Raw genomic sequence first — 25,675 nt, forward strand, 5'->3', positions numbered from 1 at the left:
TGCATAATCTAAATAATAAAAAAAATTCCAAGAAGTAAAAAAAAAACCACATAGTTTTATGTTTGGATAGATGGAGGAGAGGTGGTTAAAAGAGGTGATGTAGCTGAAGCAACAAGGTAGGACTGTAAGTCTAACTGCAGTGGCGCTGATGGATGTGAATATAGCATTATTTGCTTTTGCCACAAGCTAAAAAGAGGCTGGAGAATTTTAACTTTCATGGAAGGTTTGGAAGGGCTCTAACTCTCAGTGTGTTACCACAGCTCAGCCACAACCGGGACGTGAGTTTAGAGAAAATAGCAAAACCCAGCCTGTGCTCCCAGGTAGTTTACAGCCCTGACTGAGGGGCAGGTGGTAGTGCTGTGCTTGGTGGTTGTGAGAAGCAGTGGTAAGAGCTCTGAGGGCAGGGAAAATGAATGCCTGTTACAGCTATATTATCTAATATGTCATTGCAGTAGGAGATGAGGCAAGGTTTTCTGGTTTAGAAGTGAGTCAGGTGTGAAAGTAGTAAGCTTGACTCAAGAGTTACTTTTTACAGAAATCACAATTTTTTTTTAAATTTGTTTGTTTATTCGTTTTTGAGTTTCTGTTATTTACTAATAAAATAGCTCAAACATATGGGGGAGAGATAATCAAGGTGCATCTACAAAATCACAGGGAGAATCGATAGGGTTAACATTTTTGAGGAGCTTCCAGAAGACATGCTGACAAAGAGAGTAGAGAGGTGCAGAGAGAACTGCTTTCTGAACAATAAAAGAAAGTAAATATTTAGAAGTAGGAGAAAGCCTTTCCCTTGACTGCTTTAACTTGCCAACGAGCAATTACTCAGCAGATCACTCTGCTGTTGGTCTCGCTGACCTTGGCAGCATTTCAAGGGTTGTTGTTATATACGGATGAACTGCTCTTGAACAATTTTTCCAACATATTAAGCACAAACAAGTTTTTCCTCAGCACCGGGCAAGCAGGTCTGTCTTCCCACCTGTTTATTCTTTAAATGGGTGTTTACTTTGTGGCTGCTTCTGTAAAGATAGTTTGATTTGTTTATATTGCCCTTACAGCCTTCGAGGCAAGTAACGAGGTACAGGCTCTAGCCTGCTGTTACATTTTTTTTTCTTTTTTTAGAGCTGTTTTCTTCAGGAGCCCCACGTTGCAGAGAAGCCAGGTCATTTTATTGATAGTTTCCAAGAGTATTTTGACATAGTGGGGGAAAAATTGCTGCTTCCTTAGCTTGGCATATGAAGACTCTATTTGCTTTTCTCTTATCTACCCTACAGTAGGTAGTAGCTCTTTCTGAGCAATACATTTCAAAACACAAGGGACTATAGAATGTTTCTTTGTGCAAACCAGTTTTTTATTGTCACCCTCCATTTGTAACCCAGGCATTTTATGCTACTTACAACTTTCTACTTAGTAGCAGAAGATTTCCATAATTTGTGTTGTGTATGAAAGACTCCTACTCACTCTCCCTTTATATGTCTAAAAATAAACAATTGCATTCTCCTTATTTTTAAAAGTCATTAACCATTTAGCTGCAGTACTGGGATGTATCTTAAAAATGGAAGTGTGTTTCTTTGTTGCAGCTCTTAGCTGGAAGCCATGTGAAGTGCAACAGCTAAAATTAACAGTTTCTTTGGGAAAGGAATATTCCAAAGAAATTGTAAATCTTAAGGGCAATTCACTTTACTCATTTTCTGGGAAAGGAATAATTCTCCAGATCTCTGGCTGGATGTACAAAATATGGGGCAGGTGTGTAGGCACCACTCACAGAGGCACTAACTGGAATATATGCTGAATTATCTGAATCCATAACTCATTTGATCAAAAAGTTTATGGTATTTTTGTGAAGAATTAATGCCATTCAAAATGGTAACAAATGTTTTGCACCTCAGCTAACAATTTTTATATATTTTTAAATGCTAGCTATTTGTCCAGTCTCATTTTCAGTTAGCCCACTGTTTGTGTTGTAAGTAGACATGTGTTAAAACATAGAATGAAGGAAAAAACCAACCCGTCTTCATAAGTAAAGCAAGGTAGTTCTTAGTTTTATTTCTCTCTAATACCATTTAAATCCTAGATTGCTTTTTGAGTTATGCTGATTTTTACATATACTTCAATATATTCAAATGGAATTTAGTCAAAGAAAATTCTAATTACTCTAAACTGCCAGATACCTTTTTTGTTGTTGTTGTTTTTTATTTCAGTACTTCAGGATGTAGGGAAGCAAAATTGTAGGTGATTGCAAAGTTTTGCTTTTTTTTGTTAAAAAAAAAATTTAGACATGTGCTTATCTATGGGTTATTTATGGGTTAAACATAAGGGTTTCCCTGAGGCTGAAGGTGACAAGACTGGGCTGGAGAAATAATATACATACTTTTTTTATATTCTTTGATTTGTGATAGAGAACAGAGGAGACTAAATAAAGTGGGGAGTGGGGAGGTCTATCCGTTTCAATCAGTGTGTATAGTAAGGTGGACCAGGTTGTTTTGTCTGATGCAATAAACCTGATAGGGATTGCTGATATTGCTGTTCCATTATGGGCCTTTGGCACAGGGTAGCTGCAACTTCAGTACCACACCTGATGTCAGCCACTCTTGAGAGCCATTGCCTTTGCTCTGAATGCATACTTCCAGATATTTAGATCAAAGATGTTCAGCAGAGAAGTACATGCTCAGCATTTTGATGAGTGAGTCTAATAAGAATTAGAAAAACTCAAAGCTTGATATTGTTTAGCATCTTAGATATTTGGACTAACCATAGGCAATGTATGTTTCAAATACTAAACAATCTAAGGCACCTAAGTTGCTTACTATCTCTTCCCTCCAGAAAACTGTAGTTGTAAAATCATAGGATCACAGACTGCTTTGGGTTGGAAGGGACCTTTAGAGGTCAACCCCCCCTGCAGTAAGCAGCAACATCTTCAACTAGATTTGGTTGCTCAGAGCATCATCCAGCCTGGCCTTTAATGTTTCCAGGGCATTCACCACCTGTCTGGGACAACTTATTCCTGTGTTGCACTACCCTCGTTGAACACATCCTATTCCTTAAATCTTGTTTGAATATACCCTCTTTTAGTTTAAAACCATTACCCTTTGTCCTGTCACAGCAGGCATTGCTAAAATGTTTTAACATAATGTTTTACGATTTCCTGTATCGCCGTGAGAACAGGTTAAATCAACAGTGTGCTGGAGAGCTATGGAAAATCAGCTGTCAATTGCTTATTTGGTCTGGAAGTGACATTCATGGGTCTGAGGTGAACATCCATATATTATTTTTTGAAGCTCAACCTGCATCTCTGTGTGATACAAGACCCCAGATGCACAGCTGGTGCCAGTTTCCTTTCTGTCCTGGCTTGCAATGAGTTCAGCGACCCTCTCCTGTCTGAGTAGTTGTTTTGTGAGATTGGAATAGATATTATTTCCAAAAGTCTATTATTTTTTGTGATATAACTGTCATGTACCATGAGTATTTTAGGTAACTGTCATAGGAAGCCCATAAATATGAATACTTTTCCAGCTGATTTTCCATTAAACTCTGTTAGCTGAATGAAATTAGTAAATAATTATATTGGTGGGGAACCTGCTACATCAATGTGCTGTGTAACAACTCAGTTTTACAATGCAGCTTAATTTTTTTCTATAGACTAAATTGGTTTTAGCATAATCTAAATTGCAAATTGGCCAATTTGCATTAAAACTATGCCTTCTTGTTCAGAATTGTCAACACCTCTTTTTTAAAAGTCTTTAACATTAAGCATGGGTGGGTAAGACCATCTGTTTATGAAGCTTGCCTGCAGCTCCATTACTTAACATGAGACAGGTTACAGCTGTTTAATTGTTATCATGTTGAATGATTATCTTTCAATCCAAAATTAATATTTGTATATGTATGCATGGAAAGCATATCGTTAAACATAAATGAGCTAAGAGTGGATTAATGTCATTAAGCATTCATATTAATCCCTCAGGAGGGCTAAAGGTAGCATCGTGGTACTTCCATGCTTTTTCAGTGCTGCACGAGGCTGCTTAACTTGGTAAGCAGAACTAAAATCAAATCCAGTGCTGGTTCACTGAGAAGCATGCAACTTACATTTATATTCCAGTGAGAACCAGGATCTAATTGATTTATTTCCTAAGAATTTCCTCTAAAATTTAGTTGAGAAAAAAAAAACAAACAAGGAAGAGTAAATTCTTTATTTTAACCTTTTTCTTTGCATGAAAAGACAGTAGCATGACATTCAAATCAATTGAACCAAAAAAATAAATTTTCCTCAGCAAGAAATTTCTAGTTTCATCTATTTTATTCAGAAAAACAGGAAAGTCATGTGGTTTAGACATTAAGAATTACGAAAAAAATAAGTCCAGAGCACTTCCCTGTAAGTGTGTTTCCATTAGCACAGACTGTGTTCTGGTGACTGATTAAAATTGTTTTCTGACTAGGGACAAACATGAAGGCATCTGTGTGCTGGTTTTCCATGTGACCATGATCAGATCAGCATAAGCACAGAAGTACAGCAAGAGTTGAGGAATGCTAAGCCAGAATTTCCTCCAGTGAGTTATATGGCCAGCACCTGTTCCCTTCAGCACGTGTTTAGCTTAGGGCTCCTTATATTACAGATTTCAAATATGACTGCAGGGAAATGACACTTCATCTCTCTATAGGATCACAGAGCAAGTAAAGACAAATGTGTTCCCCCAGTTAATTAAACGAAGTGCTTATAGAAAACTTGATATGGCTATATATCATTACACTATACATTTGTGACGCGGGCTTGACAGAGTAAGTCATGGAGCAGTTTGAGGGCTTGATCTATCTTCTCCACATTTGCACATTAGTGGGAGAGCAGCACAGATAGTCAGTATTAGGATGACCACTGTCATTTCAGTGTTGGTGCTAATTGCCAAGTGTGGCTTACTTTTCTCAGAAGTTTAAATTACTGACAATATTCACATTTCAGAGTGATTTAATGTGTCATAGTAAATGTACCTTAGTGCAGTCACAGAAATTTTTTGTAAATTTTAAGGTTCTTTTGAAATTTAGAATTTAGATTCTTTTGAAATTTTTGTCCCTCAAATTGGAGTAATTGCCCCTGTATGAATATAGTATATAATTATCCAAATTCCTAAATTTATGTTTTTCTTTATTTAGGGGTTCATACCTAGGAATTATACCTGAGTACAAATTTAATCTTAAAAATAAGATTGTGTTTGAATGAAGGTATAAATTTCACATTCAGTTTTTATCTGATAAAATCAATCAAATATTCAAAGCTAACTATATCCAATATCAATTAATTCACTACAGTATTGTGAGTGAAATCCTGGTTTCAAAGCACCTGACTGCTTTGCAGTTGGGATTTCATAACAATATTTATATCTGTACCCTCAATGCAGAAACCCTATGAAAAAGAGATGATGACTTTTTTGGCACCCAGAGGACTGAAAACCACAGTTTAACAACATTTTATGAAATTTAGAACAAATTTGGTTTTTATCTTTCCTGTGACTAAAGGGCATATTATTCATTTGCCAGGCCAAGCACTGAATATGTAAAATATTTATACATAAAAATACTCAATTACCAGGTGAATTTAAGATAGAGCACGCATTTTTGGAACTGTGAAAAAAAGTGAGTTATTGGTCAGGCCGTAACACATTTCAGGACCAAGTATCTCAAATATAAATTAACTGTTAGCATATTTAAATTGCTAATTGACTAATTTGCATTTAAACGAGGACCACATGTGAAGTTCAAGTTAGACACATTTTCAGAAAACAGCAGAATCCTCTGAGATGTGAAGAATTTTAAAGCATGTTGCAAGGCTAACTTGAGCTGAAGTGGGCAGAGAGTAGGTGCTTTTGTAGTTTGTATAGTTGCATGCTGGTCAGAACGCATTCCATAAATACTTTCAGTCAGGGAGAAAGATGGAAACAATAATGCTTCCCATCCTGATCCATGCCCTAATGTGTTTTAAAGCCAAATTTATGTTTCATACAGTTGTTACTCTGTCAGGTTTTCACCTGTATCTGAGGCAGGTCTTCACAAGTTTGTTGGTTCAAATGGGCATTTGAACTTTCTCAGCCTGTACATGTGGGATAGTTTTAACTCCTTAGTGGCATTTAAAGCTTTCTTCTAAATCCTCTTCCTGCTAAGTAGATGTTAAATAAGAAACAACACTGGTCACAAACTTACTGACAGTCCCAAATTTCCTATGTCTACTACATCCTTAAAAGTAACTGAACCTGTTATTGTAAGATATATATGGCTTTCCAGTCATAATTATTAGAAATCTTACTTTGCAGTAAAATTGGGATGGTCTCCAGAACAAAAAATCAAAAGGATAGTTGGCTTATATACCTTTATATATAAATCCCATAAATGATTGCTGCAAAGAATGGTTGCAGTTTTGGCAAGGGATAAATTGCAGTGAAGTCAGGTGTCTCTGCAGATATTTAAAATGCATAAATGATTAAGAAGACATGAGTTCAGGGTGAGGACTGTGTTTTGGCCTGTGTAAAGATGAAAAGAAATAAACTTGTGTGAAACTGTAATTCCAACCATGTGCTCTCCTTTACAAGAAAGGCAAAATAAGAATTTAGGAGTAAAAAAGTATCAAAAGGGAAGGATGTTTGTAATCCTCCTCTATTGGCAGTAATGCTCTGAACATATGGTATGTCTAAGACAAGGTTCTTATAAACTCAGAGAATGGATGACGACCATGAGCTGCTTACAGTGGAAGAACATGTGCTTTCAGTACTGTTCAGTGATGAATAGGAAGAATTACATTTGCAAATGATACCAAAGCCTGCTGCCCCCAAGCACTTTGGAAGACAGGACAAGAATTTAAAATTACTTTAACAAATAGCACAGACTATGCAGAAAAACAAGGCACAAGTCAACAAATGCTGGATTCTGTGCTTAAGAATAATCGGCTGCGCAAATCCATGTTAGGAAGCTGTTTGCAAGGCAGAAAACACTGTAGTGGATGCTGAATTTTACATCAGTGAACCTTTCTGAAGACACATTACAACAGTAGCTTTAAAATTTTGTGGATTCTGGACTCTTGTAGGTTTTTTGGTAGAGGCATGGAGTTCCTCACAATTTACATATGCATGCTTTTTTTAGTCATTCTTTGGGAGGGAAAGCAGTTACTTAAAGGAATCAGTATGCTATTCGCTAAGTCTGCTGTGGATAGGATAAGAAATGTTGGGTTTAAATATTACTCGGGTTATTTGGACTTTTATGTCCAAACAGTGGTTTAATTTTCAAAATACTTAAACTGTGGCTGGGTGGAAACAAGAGGAAATAAGGGTGATCTGGTAGCCATGTCAGGAGGAATAAACCACTGTAGACTGAGTCTTGAATAGATTGTCAGCTCTGAGTTTTGTACCAGTTCCCCCAAAACAAGCACCAAAACCAGTTTACAAACTGCATTCTCTCTAAAGCTTGCAATATATTTTCTCTTCTGTTGGCAAGTGCCTGTGAAACCACTGATAAAGTGTGTGCCTCATCCCCTACTACTGCTTGGGTGCAGAGGGAGTAAAAAGTAATGTTCATAAGAAGAGACTAGTGCACAGAGTGGTCTGGTTAAAGATGATTTTGAAGAACTGGATTCCACCCTTGATTCTACCATGTATTTTCTGTTTGTTGTTCACAAATGCAAACGTTAAAGAAGTGTTCTCTGACTGTTCTTCACTTTCTGGGAGCAAGACTTGCTCATGTGTGAGTTGCTAAAATGTTGGTTCATGTATGAAATACTATATAATCCTAAGTATTCTGGAAAACCACATCATAGGTGCTTGTAGCCAAATTAATGGAGACTTCTCACTGATCTTTCTGTGCTTTAGTTACTGGTAAAACAAGATAAGAATGTATTTTCATCATACCAGTAGTATGAAGATTCTAAGTCAAATAATTGTGACTTAGGGAACAAGGTGGTAGGAAAATCTGTAAGAGAACTGTTGTTTCTTTGTTTAGGTTAGCATAATGGGCCTGCTACTAAGACATCAGCTGATTGTTGTTTGTGGGAGAATGAGTGCTGAATGAGTTCTGTGAGCTCTGCATATTCACAAAGAACGAAGTGTATCAAACTTGCACAGGTAGCCACAAACCCATCATTGCCTAAATTTTAGATGCTTGAAATTGCCGTTCTCATGGTATTCTTCTAATGTGTTCAGGGGGTTTTGTCATGTGGATTGCAAACAACGTTTTATACATATATTTAATGAAAATAAGTGAAGATATTAAAACTTTCTACCTCCAAAAAACAGATGAATGTGTGGAAAGCTTAAGGGAAACAATATGGTAACAACATACCATAGTTTGCTTACAGTTAGTGTTTATTCCAAGAGAAACATGCTATCTCCCTGTATGACAATTGATGCAAGATTTATGTACAAGTGTAAACGTGACTGATGCAAGATATGTTGTTCCCATGTTCCTGTAGAAGATGGGTATCTGAGAGCATAAGTTTGTTTGCAACAGAGATACGTCGACAATTGTTTGCCAGGGAATGGGAATTCCTATTAAAAATTTGTGGAAAATCAAGAGAGTAAGCAAAGCAGAGCTTTCTCTGAGAAGAGTAGAACAGCATTCTTCATTGTTGCTGATACTGAAATTATTTCTTCATCATCTCTCCCTTCTTTTCTTCCGCTCTTTGGTTCTCTTTTCTCTTTCTAATTTCTCCTCTTTATTTTCTCTTAGAGGAAGAAGCTGTAATGCAGTAAGGAAGGGACAAAGCTGATTGTATTAGTGGAGAGGAGGCAAGGGTTTGACTCATACTTTCAAGGTGTCAAAAGTAAAAAAAGCTTTAAAAAACCTAGTTTTTTGTATAGGCTGACCTAGATCAATATGGCTTTGGTCATGTTCATTTGTGGTTTTGCTTCATGTCTGGTGTTGCTATAAGGTTAAATCTGCTCTTACAGCAAAGTAATTCATTACTTTTGTGGAGCTGCTGAGTTGACACTGTAACAGGCCTAAATATACATGTTGCAAAAATATGTGGCATGTTACAGTCTAATGTACAGGTTACAAAGATTATGCTGGGTAAAGATGTCTGATGGAGGATACTAATAGAGATATAAATTTGCTATACAGCATTTAGAAGCATGTCACCAGTGTAATCCCATATGACAGAATAATCAGAATAAAGCAGTGTTTTAAGTACCAATTAAGGAACATCAAGTCAATGGGTATGTGGTTCATGCTGATTTAAACTGGAGCTGATTAGAATAAATTGATTTAATATGTGGTTTTATTCTTAGGCTATTCTGTCATACCTGGGGGAAGTAGTATATGCATAAGGAAGACACTGATTTACTTCTCTGATAGAAAACTAATGGGAGACATTAAAAAAAAAAAAAAAGTCAGGGTTCTGACTGGTTATGAAATATACTGTGTTAAATGTGAATTTTCCCAACTGCTACTAGTTCTTTGTAAAATCATTTATCTACCACATATTTATATAAATACCCACACAGATTGATGATATCATTTATATTTTATGTTGTATGAATTTTGAATGCCACTTAGATCTCCTTGAACTTTAAGTAGCCTAGAAAATGTACAAATCTTATATCTTCATTTTTATTTTTCATTTTTCCATCTGGAATCATATGAAGTTCCTCTACTCCTGGAAATAATAGCAAGATTTTAAATGGCACAGCCTTAACCTCTGCAAGAAAACCCTTATAGGTATATTGCCTGGTCTCAAATTAGACTTTTTGAGGACATAAGATAACTTATATGTGCCAGATGTGTAAATATCTTGCCAAGGAGCACCTGCTGAGATGCTCTAGACTACTGAAGTGCTCCAAATCCCACCTGGAATTCTTTATACAGAGGGGGGAAAGGCTTGTATTTTGTGTTTCCACACAGGTTCATTCCTCTTTCAGTTGCAGTGCCATGAAGATAAGGAAGATAGCATGGCTAGTTAAACTTCACTGCAAAGTTATACAATTTTTATTCATTCATTTTCTGCTTTATGATTTTTCTGCAATGCTACATATTAACCAAAATAGTTTCTAACATTGTCCTTAATGTCAACTGACCATGAGTAAAAGGATGCTGGAAGGTAGAATTTGTTTTCTGTACTTTCATGGTTTGGAACTGACTTCTTATAAAACTGCTGGATACAAAAAAATCTTAAAGAGTATTTTCATAATTTCTCTTGGGTTTGGGGGGGGGTGTTTGGTTGCTTTTTGTTGTTGTTTTGTTGGTGGTTGGTTGTGGGTTTTTTTAATGAAGATTGAATTTCTGAAAATAAATAGTATTTGGGGGCCTGGGATTGCAGGGACTGCTTTCAGTTGCCTAGGAGTTTTTTTTTTAATGTTCTGTTACCTATCCTTACGCTTGTAGAGGCATTTAATGTTTCACTGATGGACAGATGCATTCCCCAGACAGACCTTATTGCTTTCATTTTATGAAATAAAGCTTAATTTTTTCCTCCACACATACTACAGTATGTTTTAAGCTGCGTAGGGACAAGGGGAATTATGCTGGATGAGTAAGAGAAGAATTTGATCTGCCCTGAAATGTAATTGTATCACTTTTCTTTTTGTTTCTGGTTAATGTGAAAAGCTACCTAGTTTGTTGCTGCTGCTCTAAATATTCTGTAATTTGTGTTTTCATCTTACTTTGTCTTGCCTTAACCTTACCATTACTGGGGGGAAAAAAGGAAGAAAAAAAGGCTCTGTAGTGGACACCTGACACTTTCTTCAAGGAAAGGAACTAGAAAGCTTCCTCCTCTTAGTTGTAGCAGTGACTGTGCCTTCTGTGATAATATGTATCTTACCACGTCCCTCCTTGGACTCAAGAGCAACTTTTTTCCATTCGTCCAACCTGGAGGAAAGCCTATGGCTGGAAATGCCTTTGTTACACTTCCAAAGAGATGCCAGCAAGTGACAGAGGACAGGGATTTAGGAAAGGTCACATTTTCAAGAAAGAGGGCCTATGAGGGCTGTGTTGGGAGACCTTGTCCACAGCAAAACCAGGGGATTGAATCCAGCACTATTGGCTCACTTGGCATGCCCCCTCTGCTGTGCTCTGTGGTTTCCCAACGCCTTGTGTGGGGGTGGCTGGGTTTGGTAGCTGCCATGGACCTGGTGGCTTTGCTATATGGCATTAACCCCTTCCACACAACTGCAGTGGATGTCTGTTTCCTGGAAGGAAGGAGGGAATATGTTACCCATCTGTGCTGTGTCTCATGTATCAAAAGTAGGCCCTTCTGCTTGAAATCCATCTTATGCTCTGTGTGTCATTCATCCATCTGCCTCCTCAAATCTTTTCTGAAATTTTAAGTGCCATAACTTATGAAAAAACATCTTGCTATTCTTGTATATACCATATTATTTATTTTTATACATCTAAAGCCTAAGTTTAATTTTCACCTGCTTTTCGAAATGAAATGGATCGTCACACTGCTAACCCCACTACACCCTCTTCCACCCCATATTTACAGTCCAGCTTATTTAACATACCTGCTTTGTGTGCTCAGAAGAATAACTGTGATTAAATTGAAGTAGAAGAAAAAATCCTCCTAAAAATACTGTTAATCCATTGAGAATTAAGGTAGTGTATTGGTTATGCTGTCAGAGTCATGAGTGACCTGCAAATCAAAAATCTTCCCACATGGTTAATGTTTTAAAGCTCACAAGCTAAGGAATTGCTCTTACATTGTGTTGAAAATTGAATTTTTTAACTAGCTTTGATTACATTTTTGTTATATATAAAAATCAAAGCATATGAAGAGAATTTGGAAGAAAGTGTGGTCTCAGAAAGGTAGCATCTCTTTTGCTTCTGCAGGCCTAGTTTCTAAAACAGTTTCATTGATTCATGGTGATGTTTGCTGAAAAGAGAATTTCTTGCATTTTTAAAAGCTTTGAAATACATTTTCATTTTGTAATGTAAGACCTCTCATGTCAGGTGCACCTGCTTGATTTGCATGTGAATTCTGAACAATTCTTGTTTCATGTGACACTTCTGAAATGTCTGTCTGTTTTTTTTCTTTTTAATTCTCAAGCTCACTATTTGGATAAGATAGTGAAAGGTACTGTATATTTGCTCTTTGACATGCCTATATCTACATGGTTTTTTTATATATTAATATATAGTTAAAAACATACTAGTCTGGGCAAAAGAACCTTCTCTTACATACATTCCATGGATTATTTATATAGTTCATATGGCTTTCAACTCATCTCAAAATTTTGTTTCTGTTATATGGTAACACTTTATCAGTAATTATACATTTATATATAAACTGTATACATGTATTAGATTTAATCTGAACCAATAACTGAAGATAGTATTCATTTGCTGTTTGGCACTTTTTTTTGTTAGCTTTTTCATTGGACCTCTGCCTACAAAACCCTAAATATTGAGGGTACAAAGCAAAGTGACACTCTTGGCACAGAACAAGTGTCATTATTTCTAAAGAACAGATTAATTATACAGATGTGTGTGTTTATATACAGACAGATCAATAGAATTCCTGAGGTTTTTAAGCTTTTGATTATCTAAATGTAGAAAATCCATAGGAAATTAAGACTTGTATCTTGTATGAGTCTAGAAAAATCTTAAATAGTTTATTCAACATTTTCAATTGAGAGGTTCAAGGATACAAAAGCCTAACATGAAACAGCAAATATTCTTGTATCTTCAGTTACGGTAAAAATTGATTGAGAAAACTGTTTAAAATATTCCTACCCCCCTTTCCCTGAGTATCTTTCTCTATTCCTTGTGTTTTTTTCATTAGAATATGGCAATATTGATGGCAATATCCAGGCTTTCACACAATAAGTCTTGAGTGTACCCAGTTGACTCCTAAATTGCTTTGTCAGTATTGCAATTATATATGTGAGTCTTCTGTAAGTCAGATAGAAGAAATATAAAGAAAAAAGTAGATCTCAGTACATTAACAAATACTATCAGCATAAAAGTAGCAAGACTAATTTCAGCCTGGCATGATGGCACAATATCCATAACTGTAGCATCCCCATACTTCCTCACAGGAGGTTTTCCTGATTCTCTGCCTTCTACGAGTGATTTGACAAGAGTTAAGCTCCCTTTGTAACTTTTTTCTGAGAATGTTTGTAATTTGGAGCTTCATGGTTGAAAGGAGTCAGTAAATTCAAAACTCTTTAGAAGACAAAAGACAATTTACTTCTGAAAAACTGCTCTAAGCTCAACTAAGCTTAACCAAAATGGATCAGTAGGTTAGTTCACAAAGATAGGTGTTCTAAAAAGTAAAGAACTGTTTACCCAGTTACTTAGGGGTTTTCGACGAAAACTTACAGAAAATTGTTGTGTCCAGAAATATCTGATTTGTAGCCACCTTCTCATAAGATACTTAGTGCCATATCTGTACTTGCTTCTGTCAGTGTCTTATCATAGTCATAGATAAGGAACACTGAAATCTACATATTTATAGTGTTGTCATCCTCATACAGATCATGTTGGCTGCATGCCAGATTTCATCACTAGGAACTGACAGATACTGTTTTTTTTAATGCAATGTTAGACTGAAAACAATTATCGATTTTGGATATATTAAATTATGTTAATTGTTTCCCAAATTTTCCCTCCTTGGCCATAAAAGCAGACAAGATAGGATATAAAGGTAACAGCACAAAAGCCTTAGGGAGATTGTCACAAAAAATCACTCTCTGCTATCTGTCTTGAAGCACGTCACTACCGTGTTTTTGTTCAGTCTATCAATGTTTATTGTGGTCCTTATGGTATTTCATTTTGTCCGTCCTAAGTAATCAAATACGCACAGCTATTACATTTAGTTGGAAATCCTGTTGGTCCTGTCCCATCCGTATGCAGCCTGAATCCTAATGTTTGTTAGAATAGATGCTAAGCTGCTTCACTATTTCCTGGGCTTTGCTTATTCTGTGAAAAGGAATGTATTTTAGCATAAAGTATAGTCATTAAAACTGGCCTATACTTTGTGCAATTATTTAACGCACTGTAATTTCACATGAATACACGGCAACTCTGAGACCAGATAAAGTTAACCTTCTCTTTTATTACTTGCCTAAAATCATACCCATTTTCCTACTTAAGAAGTTGAAGGGATTTGTTCATAGTAACAGGGAGCTTAAACATTTGTTCCAGTAAGTAATCAGTACTGCATAGAGCAAATAATAATCTATTCTATGAGAACAGAAAAATGTATCATTTTACACAGCTGTGTTTGCACTATGCACTCATCTCTTGTTACTTTGAAAAAAAAAAAAGAAAAATTTAAAAAAACCAAACTTAATTTTGTCTGGCCTGCAGGTATTTAGAGGATTGGTGCATTTATTTCCTGCCTGTACAGGTAAGTGGTGTCTCAAGTGTCAGGCCAATCAAAGATGCCACTTTGTTAAGAATTATGTTCCCCAGGTAATGTTGCTGTTCCACTCCATGTGCAATTACAGTATTTGTGCTGTTCTTAAGGCCTGTTCCCAATAAGTGTCCCTTGTTTGTATTTTTTTTTTTCCTTTTCTATTGTTACAGTATTTAAATTACTTGTGATTTTTCTTTGTCTGTTTCAACAGAGGGCTGCCCTGGTCTGTGCAACAGCAATGGGAGATGCACGCTGGACCAAAATGGCTGGCACTGTGTCTGCCAGCCGGGATGGAGGGGAGCAGGTTGTGACGTAGCCATGGAAACCCTCTGCACTGACAGTAAGGACAACGAAGGAGGTAAGAGACACCAACTGGATCCTTAACTCTGGGGAGCACATGTTGAGGAATGGAGATTTTTCTGTCAGGTGATTAAATACTTCTATGAGAACCATACAGACATTTTACTAGCTCTTAGGTGTCCAGTGTTTTATATGGCATATCAGCAAAGCCTTACAAGCTGCATGCGACAGGTGAGATGTGTACTTAGATGGATGTCACCTTAGTTTCCCTGCAGTGTTCTTTTGTACTGGAATAAAACATAGTTTCAACTCAGTGAACTTTTGTAGAGGGGGGAAAAAAGGAAGGAGTTCAAAATTTCAGAGACCTCACAAGGAAATTGTCCCAAGAGAATAGGTTGAACTGGGAGTTTACATTTTGAAATATGACACCATTGCTGGAAACAATTGGTTGCCCAGCCTACAGAGATCTTATCTCTCCATAGCCTGTGGATGCTCCCAGAAGTCTATTTTTTTTTTGTCTTACTTTTCCACAGTCCATCATTTAGGTGACAGGTAACAATCTGCAGCAAGATGCAGGCAGGACTGCTAACTTAAGAAATCAATCTGTGATTATTGTTGTAGTCTAGAGAAGCTAGAGGGGCTGTGACTTAGCATGATTCCAGAATCACATCATTTAAAAAAAAACCAAAAAAAAGATTAAATGTGTTTGCAGTCAAATATTAGATCAGCATATTGCTTTCATTGTCTGTCTTTCTTCCCCTTCTCTCATCAATTCTATTTGCCTAACACCTTCAGATTATAGAAGAGATAAAAACTCCATTAGGGCCTCTGGCTGATGATAAAGTCATCTGGGACTTGTCTTTCTGGTTTAGACTGTATATGCCTTTGGAATTGCTGGTTGACTCTTTGCTCTAATATCCCTGCTGCAGCTGGGATCTTAGACATCACAATCTGTAAATAACAGCAGCATTTTCTTCCTGAGGAAAATGAATAACATGGTTAAAGCTGTGCTCCTGTTTATTACTGTACATGTCATTTGGCTTGTCGTCCTTCTCCATTACATATTATATATTTTGAGTCAGCTTTCCTTACTTAGTGGCTGAAGCAGTCTGACATAGATTCCACACAGAGATGAACTTGTCTGGTGAATTAAGTTCAGGTGGGCCAGGGAATTGCGGAGACAAGGGAAAAAGAGAAACCTGCAAACAATAAAAGAAACAAAGCAAGGAGGAGGGGAAGAAATTAGGTGGAAGCATAAAAACTTGGAGAAAGAAATAGATTGTATAGGGAAAAAATGGGAAAATACATTGAAAGCCCAATAATAGACTAAAAGAGATTCAGTAAATGTTCAAGATCATATAAGGATGTGGCATATCAGAGGAATGGTCAAGAGCAGGTAATGGAGCAGTAGGAGGAAGAAGGTGAACAGGAATGCATTTAAAAGGAACAAGAGAAAAGAATTTGCTCCTTCAGACTGAAAACAGTAATAGCTTTTTGTGGGGAAAAGGACCAAGGAATTGGAGCAGAGCAATATAACATGACTTAAATAAGAAAGAACAATATTAGGGGGCAAAAAGCTAATTCTGGTATTTTGATACTTTTGTTTCTCTCTCATTTTCTCTTTTCAATATTGCCTTTACAGACATCTTTATGCAGCTATGCATGAGGAAGGGGTTGGCCAAGCTCTTGTTTTGCCATGATTCACCTGCATAATGCTATTTGTCAATGGCATTCCTCCTATTGTAATTTATATGCTTCGCTACAGAGCATATTCACTCCAGTCTTTGACTGTGGCTGAGGAGAAGGGTTAAAATTTAACAATTAAATCAAATTAAAAATGGATGCATACCTAACAAAACTAGGGGAGGAAAGTCTCCTTTGTAACCTACCTGGAAAGAGAAGAAGCATTTCTTTTCTTTCCGAGAGTACCTGAGATCAACCCACTTATGTCCAAGCAAGCCATTAAAATTTCAGACAGCTATAGAGAATGGCACAAGTATTCTTCTGCCGGATTTGTTTATTGTGGGAGATTAGGTTATCAGAGCGCTTGTGCTGAATTTATAGTATCACTGTGGGTAGTGTGATCTACATCTCACTAGTCTCAGTGATTATATAATTAAAGTTATCTCAGTTGTTGTCTATTTGATATGCTGTGGTTAATCTTTATGCTTTATCCTTCACTGGGTAAAATATATTTCATATATTAATATGAGCACAGCTCGTTAATAAAAGTGTCTGCTTTTCCTTTGATTCTTTGCTCTTTCTGAGACTGATTATTCAAATTCTGTGAACATGAGCATCCTAAGGATTCCAGTGGGAATATTCTCCATAGGAAATCCTAATGGCATCAAGGCATACCTGAGTATTTTCCCTTGTAGATACCATTGACATATGATGGGATGATTATTACTTACCTTCATTTTAGTACAGATTTCAAAAAGTCTTGCAAATCATTTCCTTTTTCTTGAAGGCTCAGTCTTTATTTTCCTTTGTGTTTGACTGGATTTTTCTTTACAATTTAGCAACCCACAAGGCAAGTGTGCAGCAAGCAGATCTTAGCCTAAATTAAACTTCTAAAGACTTTGTGAGGAGAGGGAAGTCAGAGCTGTATGTTGGTGGAATAAGCCTAACTTCTTGGGGAAAAAAATGTATCACTATTGCACTTTAATAAAGTGTGTCATGCTTTGTTATCACTGTAGGAAGAATAAGCTGTTTACTCTTTAGTTTAGATGAGTCCTTATTGAACAGATTCCTTAGTTAAGTTTGCTTTTTATTAGCTTCTATCCAATTATTTAGAGTAGTTACAGGTTTCCATGAGCAGGAGTTAAGGGATCATTAATATTCTTTTTTTTTCTGAAATGAAAATAAATACCGTAAAAAAGCAAAACTTGCTCAGCCCTACTTATTTTTTTAATTACTTGCATAGTCTAGGACAGTCTCTTCCAGTCACAGGGTACCACAAATTCAACCCAAATATTGCCTAAACCAAGACATCTTCTCTGATAGTGGCTAATAGCAATTGCATAGCAAAACATTATAATAGGGTTAGATGTGAACTTATATATTCTTTTGTATACTAACAGGCTGCTAATTAAAGTAAAAAATTACTGCCACAGAATGTTTTCAATGTCAGAAGAATTGCTAAGTGCAAAGATAAGCCAAGCTAAGGAAATCTCAGGAAGTATTTACTTGAGCTAGGAGTGATACAGTGGCATGCTCATGTTCTCTGGTTTGTGCTCCAACACTTCCCATTATTCTTCAGGGGTTTTTTGCAGCTTTGGTTGCTGGTGAGTGCTGGCTTGATAATATCCATGGGACTCATCCACAGTGGCTCCAAGATTTCTTTCTGGAGTAAGAACTCATTTAGAGCCCCACATTTTATATATTAGGCTTCTTCACTCAACAGGAAAGCTGAATTTTAGTACACTATAGGTATGCCTGTACAGATAATGCAATACCAACATTGAGCAAGGTCCTTGCACACTGCTTAGGAATAAATCAAGGACTTTTTGTGCTTCCGTGGCTTTTCTGACCAGACATTCCTACAAGCAGTTATTCTGGTGTCTATCATTGAGTCCTTTCATCATAGCCTGTTGCAAAATTGAGGTATGTGGGAATAACTGAGGTTTGTTAATAGTTTTCTTTCCTGTCTCTTGCCTTAGTTTGCCAGTCACCAAAACTGTCTTGGTGGGCTGGCCAGCATCATAGCTCCAAAACTATGTTCTTCCTATATATTTCTAACTATATTCAGTAGGCACTGAATTTCATTTTTTGGAGATTTTTGTTGCCTAAATGTATAATAAAATCAATTACCATGAATGTGATATGTATAGACTCTTGGCCACCATTTCCCCTTGACACTGGCAGATCTGTGCCCAGGACTTACTTTGTCCCTCTAATTTTCTTCCATCCAGCAGTTTTATTCCATTCAAAAGCAAACAGTCTCACAGTTACATCTTATTTTTCAGTCATGCCTTGTGGGCATGTCCTTGACTCCTTTCATTTAATCCCAGAACCTTAGAATGGGTTGGATTGAAGGTGTCCTTGAAGATCATCTAGTTCCAACCCCCTGCCATGAACAGGGACATTTTCTGCTACACCAGGTTTCCTAAAGCACCATCCAACCTGATGTTAAATACTTCCAGGGATGGAGAATCCACTTCTCTGGCCAACCTGTTCCAATGCCTCACCTCCCTCACAGTAAACAATTTCTTCCTTATATCTAATTTAAACTTGCCCTCTTTCAGTTTAAAGCCATTCATCCTTGTCCCATCACTATCTGCCCTTGTCAAAAGACCCTCTCCAGCTCTTGCAGGCCCTCTTTTGGTGCTTGTAGGCTGCTACAAGGTCTTCTTGGAGCCTTCTCTTCTCCAGGCTGAACAACCCCAACTCACTCAGCCTGTCATCATAGGAGAGGTACTCCAGCCCCTGATCATCTTCCTGGCCTCCTCTGGACTCACTTTAACAGATTCATGTCCTTCTTACACTGGGGCCCCAATGCTGGACACAGAACTCCAGGTGGGGTCTCACAAGAGCAGAGTTTTGGTGGTTTGATCATAAAATCTCTCCAAACAAGCAATTTTATCAACAGCCCATGCTCCATTGCAATTTAGTGCATTTTGCAACAAAGATAAAAGTAACAGTAGTCAAGATTTTTACAGCTAGACTTTAGCTTCTGAGGAAGAAAATAGTAGTCATTACATCTTTTGTATATAGAACCACTTACATCTAGAAAAAGAAAATATAAATAGCCTTCTGAGACTGATAATGACTGTCCAGCTGCCTGTAGGAGTTTCTATTTTCTTTATAATTTCATCGTCATATTTGAGTGTTATAACTGACAAGGCAGCGTTGAGCTAAGGCTCATAATTTTTCGGCTGACCAAAATCCATCAATAATTTTGCAGAGCCATTTCAGAAAGGAAATTTTACTCTGCTTCACACAGTGCAATAGAGTACTTGACTTAGCAGTACTAGATAGCTCTAGCCATATAAGTACAGAGAAAGAATGAAAAATGTTTTCTCAAGTTATAAGGAGCCAGATTCATAACCATCCGTCACTCGCCTGGGCAAGTTACTGATAAACTCCACAGGAAAATAACAAACAGCATATCCCTGTATCTTGGCTGGTGAAAATGAGATTCTTTCTCTGATTGATGTTAGTGGAGAGGCTTGTAAAAATGCATTTCCAGCTGATTAGTTCAGAAGGTGTCAATCTCATGCAGTTTTATGACCTGCAGACTATACTCCAGATGTACATTTGCTTTTTATAAACTAACAAAGATGAATGGAGAAATTTTAGCATTTCTTTGGCAACTGCACCAGATATTGCATGGGAGACCATACAGATACATAAAACCCCAAAACTATTCTTTTAACCATCAGTACCCCCAGCTTTGACATTGATCCAGGCTTCTGGAGTTAAAACCAACAAGGGAGGTCAGTACTTCAGCTAGGAAACAGTTTCATATTTTACAAGAATTATATTAGAAAATCACAAGAGTCACAGACTATTTGAGTTTGGAAAGGCCTCTGGAAATCATCTAGTCCCACCCCCTGCTCAAAGATGGATTAGCTAGAGCAGGTTGCTCAGAATGTGCTTAAAATGTGTTTCAATGTCTCCAAGGATGAAGACTCCACAGCTTCCCTGGGCAACTCGTTGCGGTATCCAGCCACTTTCACAGTAAAGAATGGTCTTCTGCTATTTAGACCAGATTTCCTGTTTCAGTTTCTGCCCATTGCCTCTTTCCTTTTGCTGGACACCACTGGTAGATGGACTTTTTTACACCCTCCCACCAGGTATCTACACATTGATGAGCTTCCCCCCGAGCTTTCTCTTCTCCAGGCTCAGCAGTCTCAGCTCTCTCAGCCTTTCCATGTGGGAGAGATGTGTCAAGCCCTCAAGAGTCTTCATGGTCCTTCACTGAGCTTTCTCTAGTATGTCCATGTCTCTTGTACCACAAAGTCCAGCCTGCTCACAGAGCTGTGTGTGCAGGTGTGGCCTCCCCAGTGCTGAGTAGAGGGGACTGATCACCCTGCCTGACCTGCTGGCAGCACTCCTAACACATCCCTGGGTGGCATTGGCACCTTCTTTGCTGCCAGGGCGTGTTGCTGGCTGGTGTTAATTTTCCACCAGGACTCCCAAAGCTATTTTATGGTGCAGGGCGTTGTTCCTCCCCAGGTGCAGGACTTGGCACTTCTCATTGTGGAACTGCATGTGGTTCCTGTCAGCCCATTTTTCTAGCCTGTTGGTGTCTGTCTGAATGGTAACATGACCCTCTGGCATATCCTCATCCCAGGAAAAATCAATGTTCTTTCTTGTCTCTTTAAAAAGTTTAAACTTTGATATACTTAATGATGCCTTTTTCATCCCATTTACTTTCCCTGAACTGATTTCAAAGTCAGCCAAGTTAAATAAGAATTTTAGGTGTACAAAAGTACAGAAATTCCAGTCCTTTACTATTTTGCCAGTCCTGTAACTGATCCACATAGCACAGCGATACTTAGAATACCTTTAGAAGATCTCTGTTTACTTACACTCTTTCAACATATGATTGAACAAAAACGGATGACATTTTTCCCTTCAGAAAGAAGTTTTACTCTAAAGGCAGATTCTTTTGTGAGATAAGCAGTCATGGGTTTCCTCCAAGTACTGCACTGCTATATTTTTCATTTCAGTGAGGCAAGCAAGCTCCCTCTCTAATCTAAATGGAATAATAAAATGTTTGAGCTATTTCAGTCTTGCTGTTCTTTTGGGGAAACAATTATCAGCTCTGTGATACCAGATTACATTCATCTAGAAATTTTCTGTAGCTGACATTTCCAGGCTCATTTTCCTTATGACTTTACTTACAGCAAATTAGTAGTTATCAATTTGATCTTGATTTTAATCTTTCACCAAATTAGATTTCCAGTGATGTGACAGATCTAATGCTCCACATATGGGAATATTTCAGCACATAAGCATAAAAGCACCCATGTGTTTAAATCTTGTTTATACTGGCCAGCATTTCCCATCAGTTTATTCAGAATAAAATCTAAATGGTAAATACAGATTTTGTTCTCTCATACATTTTCATGTAAAAAACCTGTGGAAATTGCCTTTGCCACTAGCAACAAAATCTTTCTGCCAAGGTATAAAGGAATCCACCTTGATACATGCTGTGAAATATTTAAAGCTACTTGCAGCATAGATATGCTAAAAAAACTTGAGGAAGACAGCAGAGTGGGAGTTACTTGTTTCTTTCCTCTAGCAAGCCAAATAACCTCACATAAAAGCTAATTAGGCCCACCTAAAATGTTTAATATTTATAAGTTAACAGTGTACGCCGAGCCTGACTGCCTTCATTTTCTGGTTTGTTCAACATGTTTTTAGAAAAGTATTGACTAAATAGGTTCATTTTTTACATGATACTGAGTATATTCAGCTTGCATGGATTTCCATGGGAGTTTAAGAACTCGGTGGAAACAAACTCTCTTTCTTTAATTGAAAGTGAATTCATTAAAATCTTAATTATGAGTATTCTTTCATGCTACATAATTTTTTAAAACTCCCTGCTGGCTGGCTCATTCCAATGCACAGGAGCAGGAGGAAGAGTTTGTTCATCTGTGTGACTTTCTGCCAACAGATGGACTAGTTGACTGTATGGATCCTGACTGCTGTTTGCAGAGTTCTTGCCAAAACCAGCCTTATTGTCGTGGACTACCTGATCCCCAAGATATCATCAGCCAAAGCCAACAGTCGCCATCTCAGCAAGCTGCCAAAGCATTTTATGACCGGATCAGTTTTCTCATCGGAGCAGACAGCACCCATGTCATCCCTGGGGAAAGCCCTTTTAATAAGAGGTGAGCGTGCCTCATCTTGTACCCATGAACACAAAGAAACTGGACAGTGGGAGACTCATGTGAGGAGAAGATCCGCTATGACTGCAAATTCTGTGGTGTGGGTTTTGAGTAAAGACCTTTTCTCTTAATATCTCCAATTGTTTGTTTTGTCTCATTTCCTGCAAAATTCAACTTACCAGGGCCACTAGGTTACAGAAGGTACTTGCCGTGCTTAGTGTCTGTATTCTAACAGGGCACTTCATTAATGATTAAATAAATCTTTATTTAACCAGTTGATTTGGGCTAGCACAGTTGGAAATATATCAAAGCAATGAAAACACTTCAGAAGGAAAAGCAAAGCTGCACTTTTTAAACTGAGCTCACTAAATAATATAAATTATGAATTAATGTAATAGAACTGTTAAGTGCACGACAGTATAATTGCAAAAACTATTTGACTGGTGCTCTGTGAAGCAGTAATGGCCTGAAAATAAGCCAGTAACAGGAAGCAGGTGTCTGGGATCTCACTGAGTGAAAGAAGATGATTTACACTAGAACTACTGCGTTTGCAGTAATTTAACAGCATTAATGTGTTTGGGCACAGCAGTTGATTAAAAGTTGTTGCACCAATGTTCCTTATTGCTCTTTTAAATTTTGTACTTCATAGTCCCTGCAGTTTTACAGATTGCTTTGATACTAATTGAAAAGTACGTTTTGCTTTAAGAGCTTGCCAGAGGTATGACTTACAGTGAGAACATCTTGAGTTTATAAGTTCTTAAAATTCTTCAGTTAATTTCTGGTCTTAGTAACTCAGTACAGACAAAATAAACCAATGTAAAACAATCTTGAAACAGGATTGTTATCTGCAGATTTTGAGGTATTTGTTTATGTAGTGTAAATTATGTGAACTTGTGAAAGGGTTAGAGTCTGAGGAATGTTTTTTAAATGATGGTTGATGGCATGTGGACAGGGGTGGGTGGATGTGTGTGTGTTCACTCACTGGTTTTTATTCATGCAAAAAGAACAAAAAGCCCCAAACTTGTAATTTCCTGCATCTTTTTCACAGTCTTGCATCTGTCATAAGAGGCCAAGTATTAACTGCTGATGGCACACCACTCATTGGAGTCAATGTTTCCTTTCTACACTATCCAGACTATGGATATACAATCACTCGCCAGGACGGAATGTAAGTCCCTTTTGAAGCACTTGTAAGTCATAAAGACAGCACAGGTGTTACTGAAGAGCTGCTTGTAAAACTGAGATAATACTAAAATAATGGGGGAAAAAGACATTAGGAAACTGATTGACTAAAGCTGTGCTTTATGCATTCTTAAAATGTAAAACATGCTGATTATTATATACTTTAGAAGTAGAAGGACTTGCTTAATTTAAACGCAGCATCCCAATTTCTCTGTTCTCTCTGTGCAGTATAATGTAATATAATTTAATTGATTTCTCCATTGTTCCCAGTAGAGCCATTCTGCATTCAGAGCAGTAGAATGGAATGAAGAATCAATCAGTAAAATAGAAGCTGTGGATGGCTTTGGGAATTTGCTGACTAGCTAGCCCTCTTGGGATTTTTTCCAGGTTTGACTTGGTAGCGAATGGTGGTGCCTCTCTGACACTGGTGTTTGAGCGATCACCCTTCCTGACACAGTATCACACAGTATGGATACCCTGGAATGTCTTTTATGTCATGGATACCCTTGTCATGAAGAAGGAAGAGAATGACATTCCTAGTTGTGATCTAAGCGGATTTGTAAGGCCAAACCCTGTTATCGTGTCATCGCCTTTATCCACCTTCTTTAGAATTTCTCCTGAAGATAGTCCTGTCATCCCAGAGACACAGGTAAGGAGTGCTTCAAATAAACACAATTTTATCCCAAGCTAGCATTCAGCAACCAGAATGAAAATAGTGCACCGCTGTTCAAAAATAAGTCGCTCTGAATAAGTGCTAAGAACCCGCCAAATGTGATTATTTTCAGACCAATTTACTTACTCAATGGGATGATTTTTAAAATTTCATCTGAAAAAAGAAAAGTAAGGAAGCTGTGTATTCACCCATGACTGGTTTTACATTCGTTTGCATCACTTAATTTACAGACTGTCTTTAGCAATCAAGCACTGGCCCATAAAAAGAGCACACTATAGTACATCTGACTTTAGAATTGCCCTCTTGTTAGAAGTGCACCTCAGAGACTGAAAACAAAAGGTGTTTTTCCACTGTGTCCTAAAGACACATACAGTTTGAATTGTCTGTTTAGTCCTAATAAATAGCATGACACACAGATTTTTATAAACTAAAAGAACTCTCTGCATCAGTGAGGACAAGCTTGTGGTCTAATCAACTTCTTCAGAACTTGTAATGCCAAAAGTAAGACGTAACATCCAAACTTTGGTTTAAATGGAAAAACTGTGGATTACTTTTTTTTTTTCCTACGATAGGTGTATTAGATCTCTCCATCTCAAATAAATAATCAGTAATACAGTGATTAGTCTCTTGCTTCTTAAAGTATTTCAGTTGCATTTTAAGAAGTAATAAATATCTCATTGTTGATTTTTGAACTTTTCCTAGTGAAAGTCTTCCTTCTGCCTCCCGCTTTCTCTCCCTCCCTCTTTTCCTTGCTCCTACCTTCACAATGTCATAACTACATACAGTACTCTTTTGCACATTCACTAAGAAATGTCCTTGCCTCTTCAAGGGAAACGCAGAAAATGTATTCAAATGTTTTCATGCAGAGCTCTTAAGAAAAGAGCTAAATCATTAAGCAATTCATGGTAGGAGCAGGTTTAGAGGAAAGATGTAAGAAAATTACAGCTAAACACTCATACAAATCTAGACTCTGCTACAAAATTGTTGCTTTTATCCTCACTATCATTTCTGTGCCTTTGATAGCTGCAAGTCAATTAAAAGAAAGTATTTGCAAAACAGAGTCCACTGAACAACAGCTCTGATTTACTTGTTTTGACAACACATGATAGATTCAGTTCCTGAAATTATGGAAAATGGCTTGGATAGATATATTAGATATAAATCAATAAAAAAGTTATAATAGAAGAATGGCAAGAATAAATTTTAAAAATACACTTGTAATGTCTAGGTAAACAAGTTATTTCATGAGCAGTGGAACTAATGAAGTCTGTATCCCCACTAATTCCCACCCATTGCTGTAATTTCAGCAATCTGTCGCATCCAGTTCTTCCCCACAGACTGCATTCAGCCTCA

The 25,675-nt window shown here is 37.3% G+C and overlaps 1 protein-coding gene across 14 annotated transcripts in view; it reads left to right on the forward strand.

Moving 5' to 3' along the window:
• Positions 1-25,675, forward strand: part of TENM3 (teneurin transmembrane protein 3) — a 410,560-nt gene that overhangs the window by 331,153 nt on the left and 53,732 nt on the right. For 13 of the 14 annotated variants that reach the window (XM_085058723.1, XM_085058722.1, XM_085058727.1 and 10 more), the window contains 5 exons: positions 12,014-12,040; positions 14,538-14,684; positions 22,254-22,470; positions 23,516-23,635; positions 24,037-24,298. In XM_085058723.1, the coding sequence (XP_084914849.1) occupies positions 12,014-12,040; positions 14,538-14,684; positions 22,254-22,470; positions 23,516-23,635; positions 24,037-24,298 (773 nt within the window). The remainder of the gene's footprint in view (positions 1-12,013; positions 12,041-14,537; positions 14,685-22,253; positions 22,471-23,515; positions 23,636-24,036; positions 24,299-25,675) is intronic. The other variant, XM_085058731.1, reaches the window with a different exon arrangement.

Source organism: Lichenostomus cassidix, chromosome 4 (genome assembly GCF_008360975.1).
Source record: "Lichenostomus cassidix isolate B80296 chromosome 4, HeHo_3.0, whole genome shotgun sequence".
NCBI lineage: Eukaryota > Metazoa > Chordata > Aves > Passeriformes > Meliphagidae > Lichenostomus > Lichenostomus cassidix.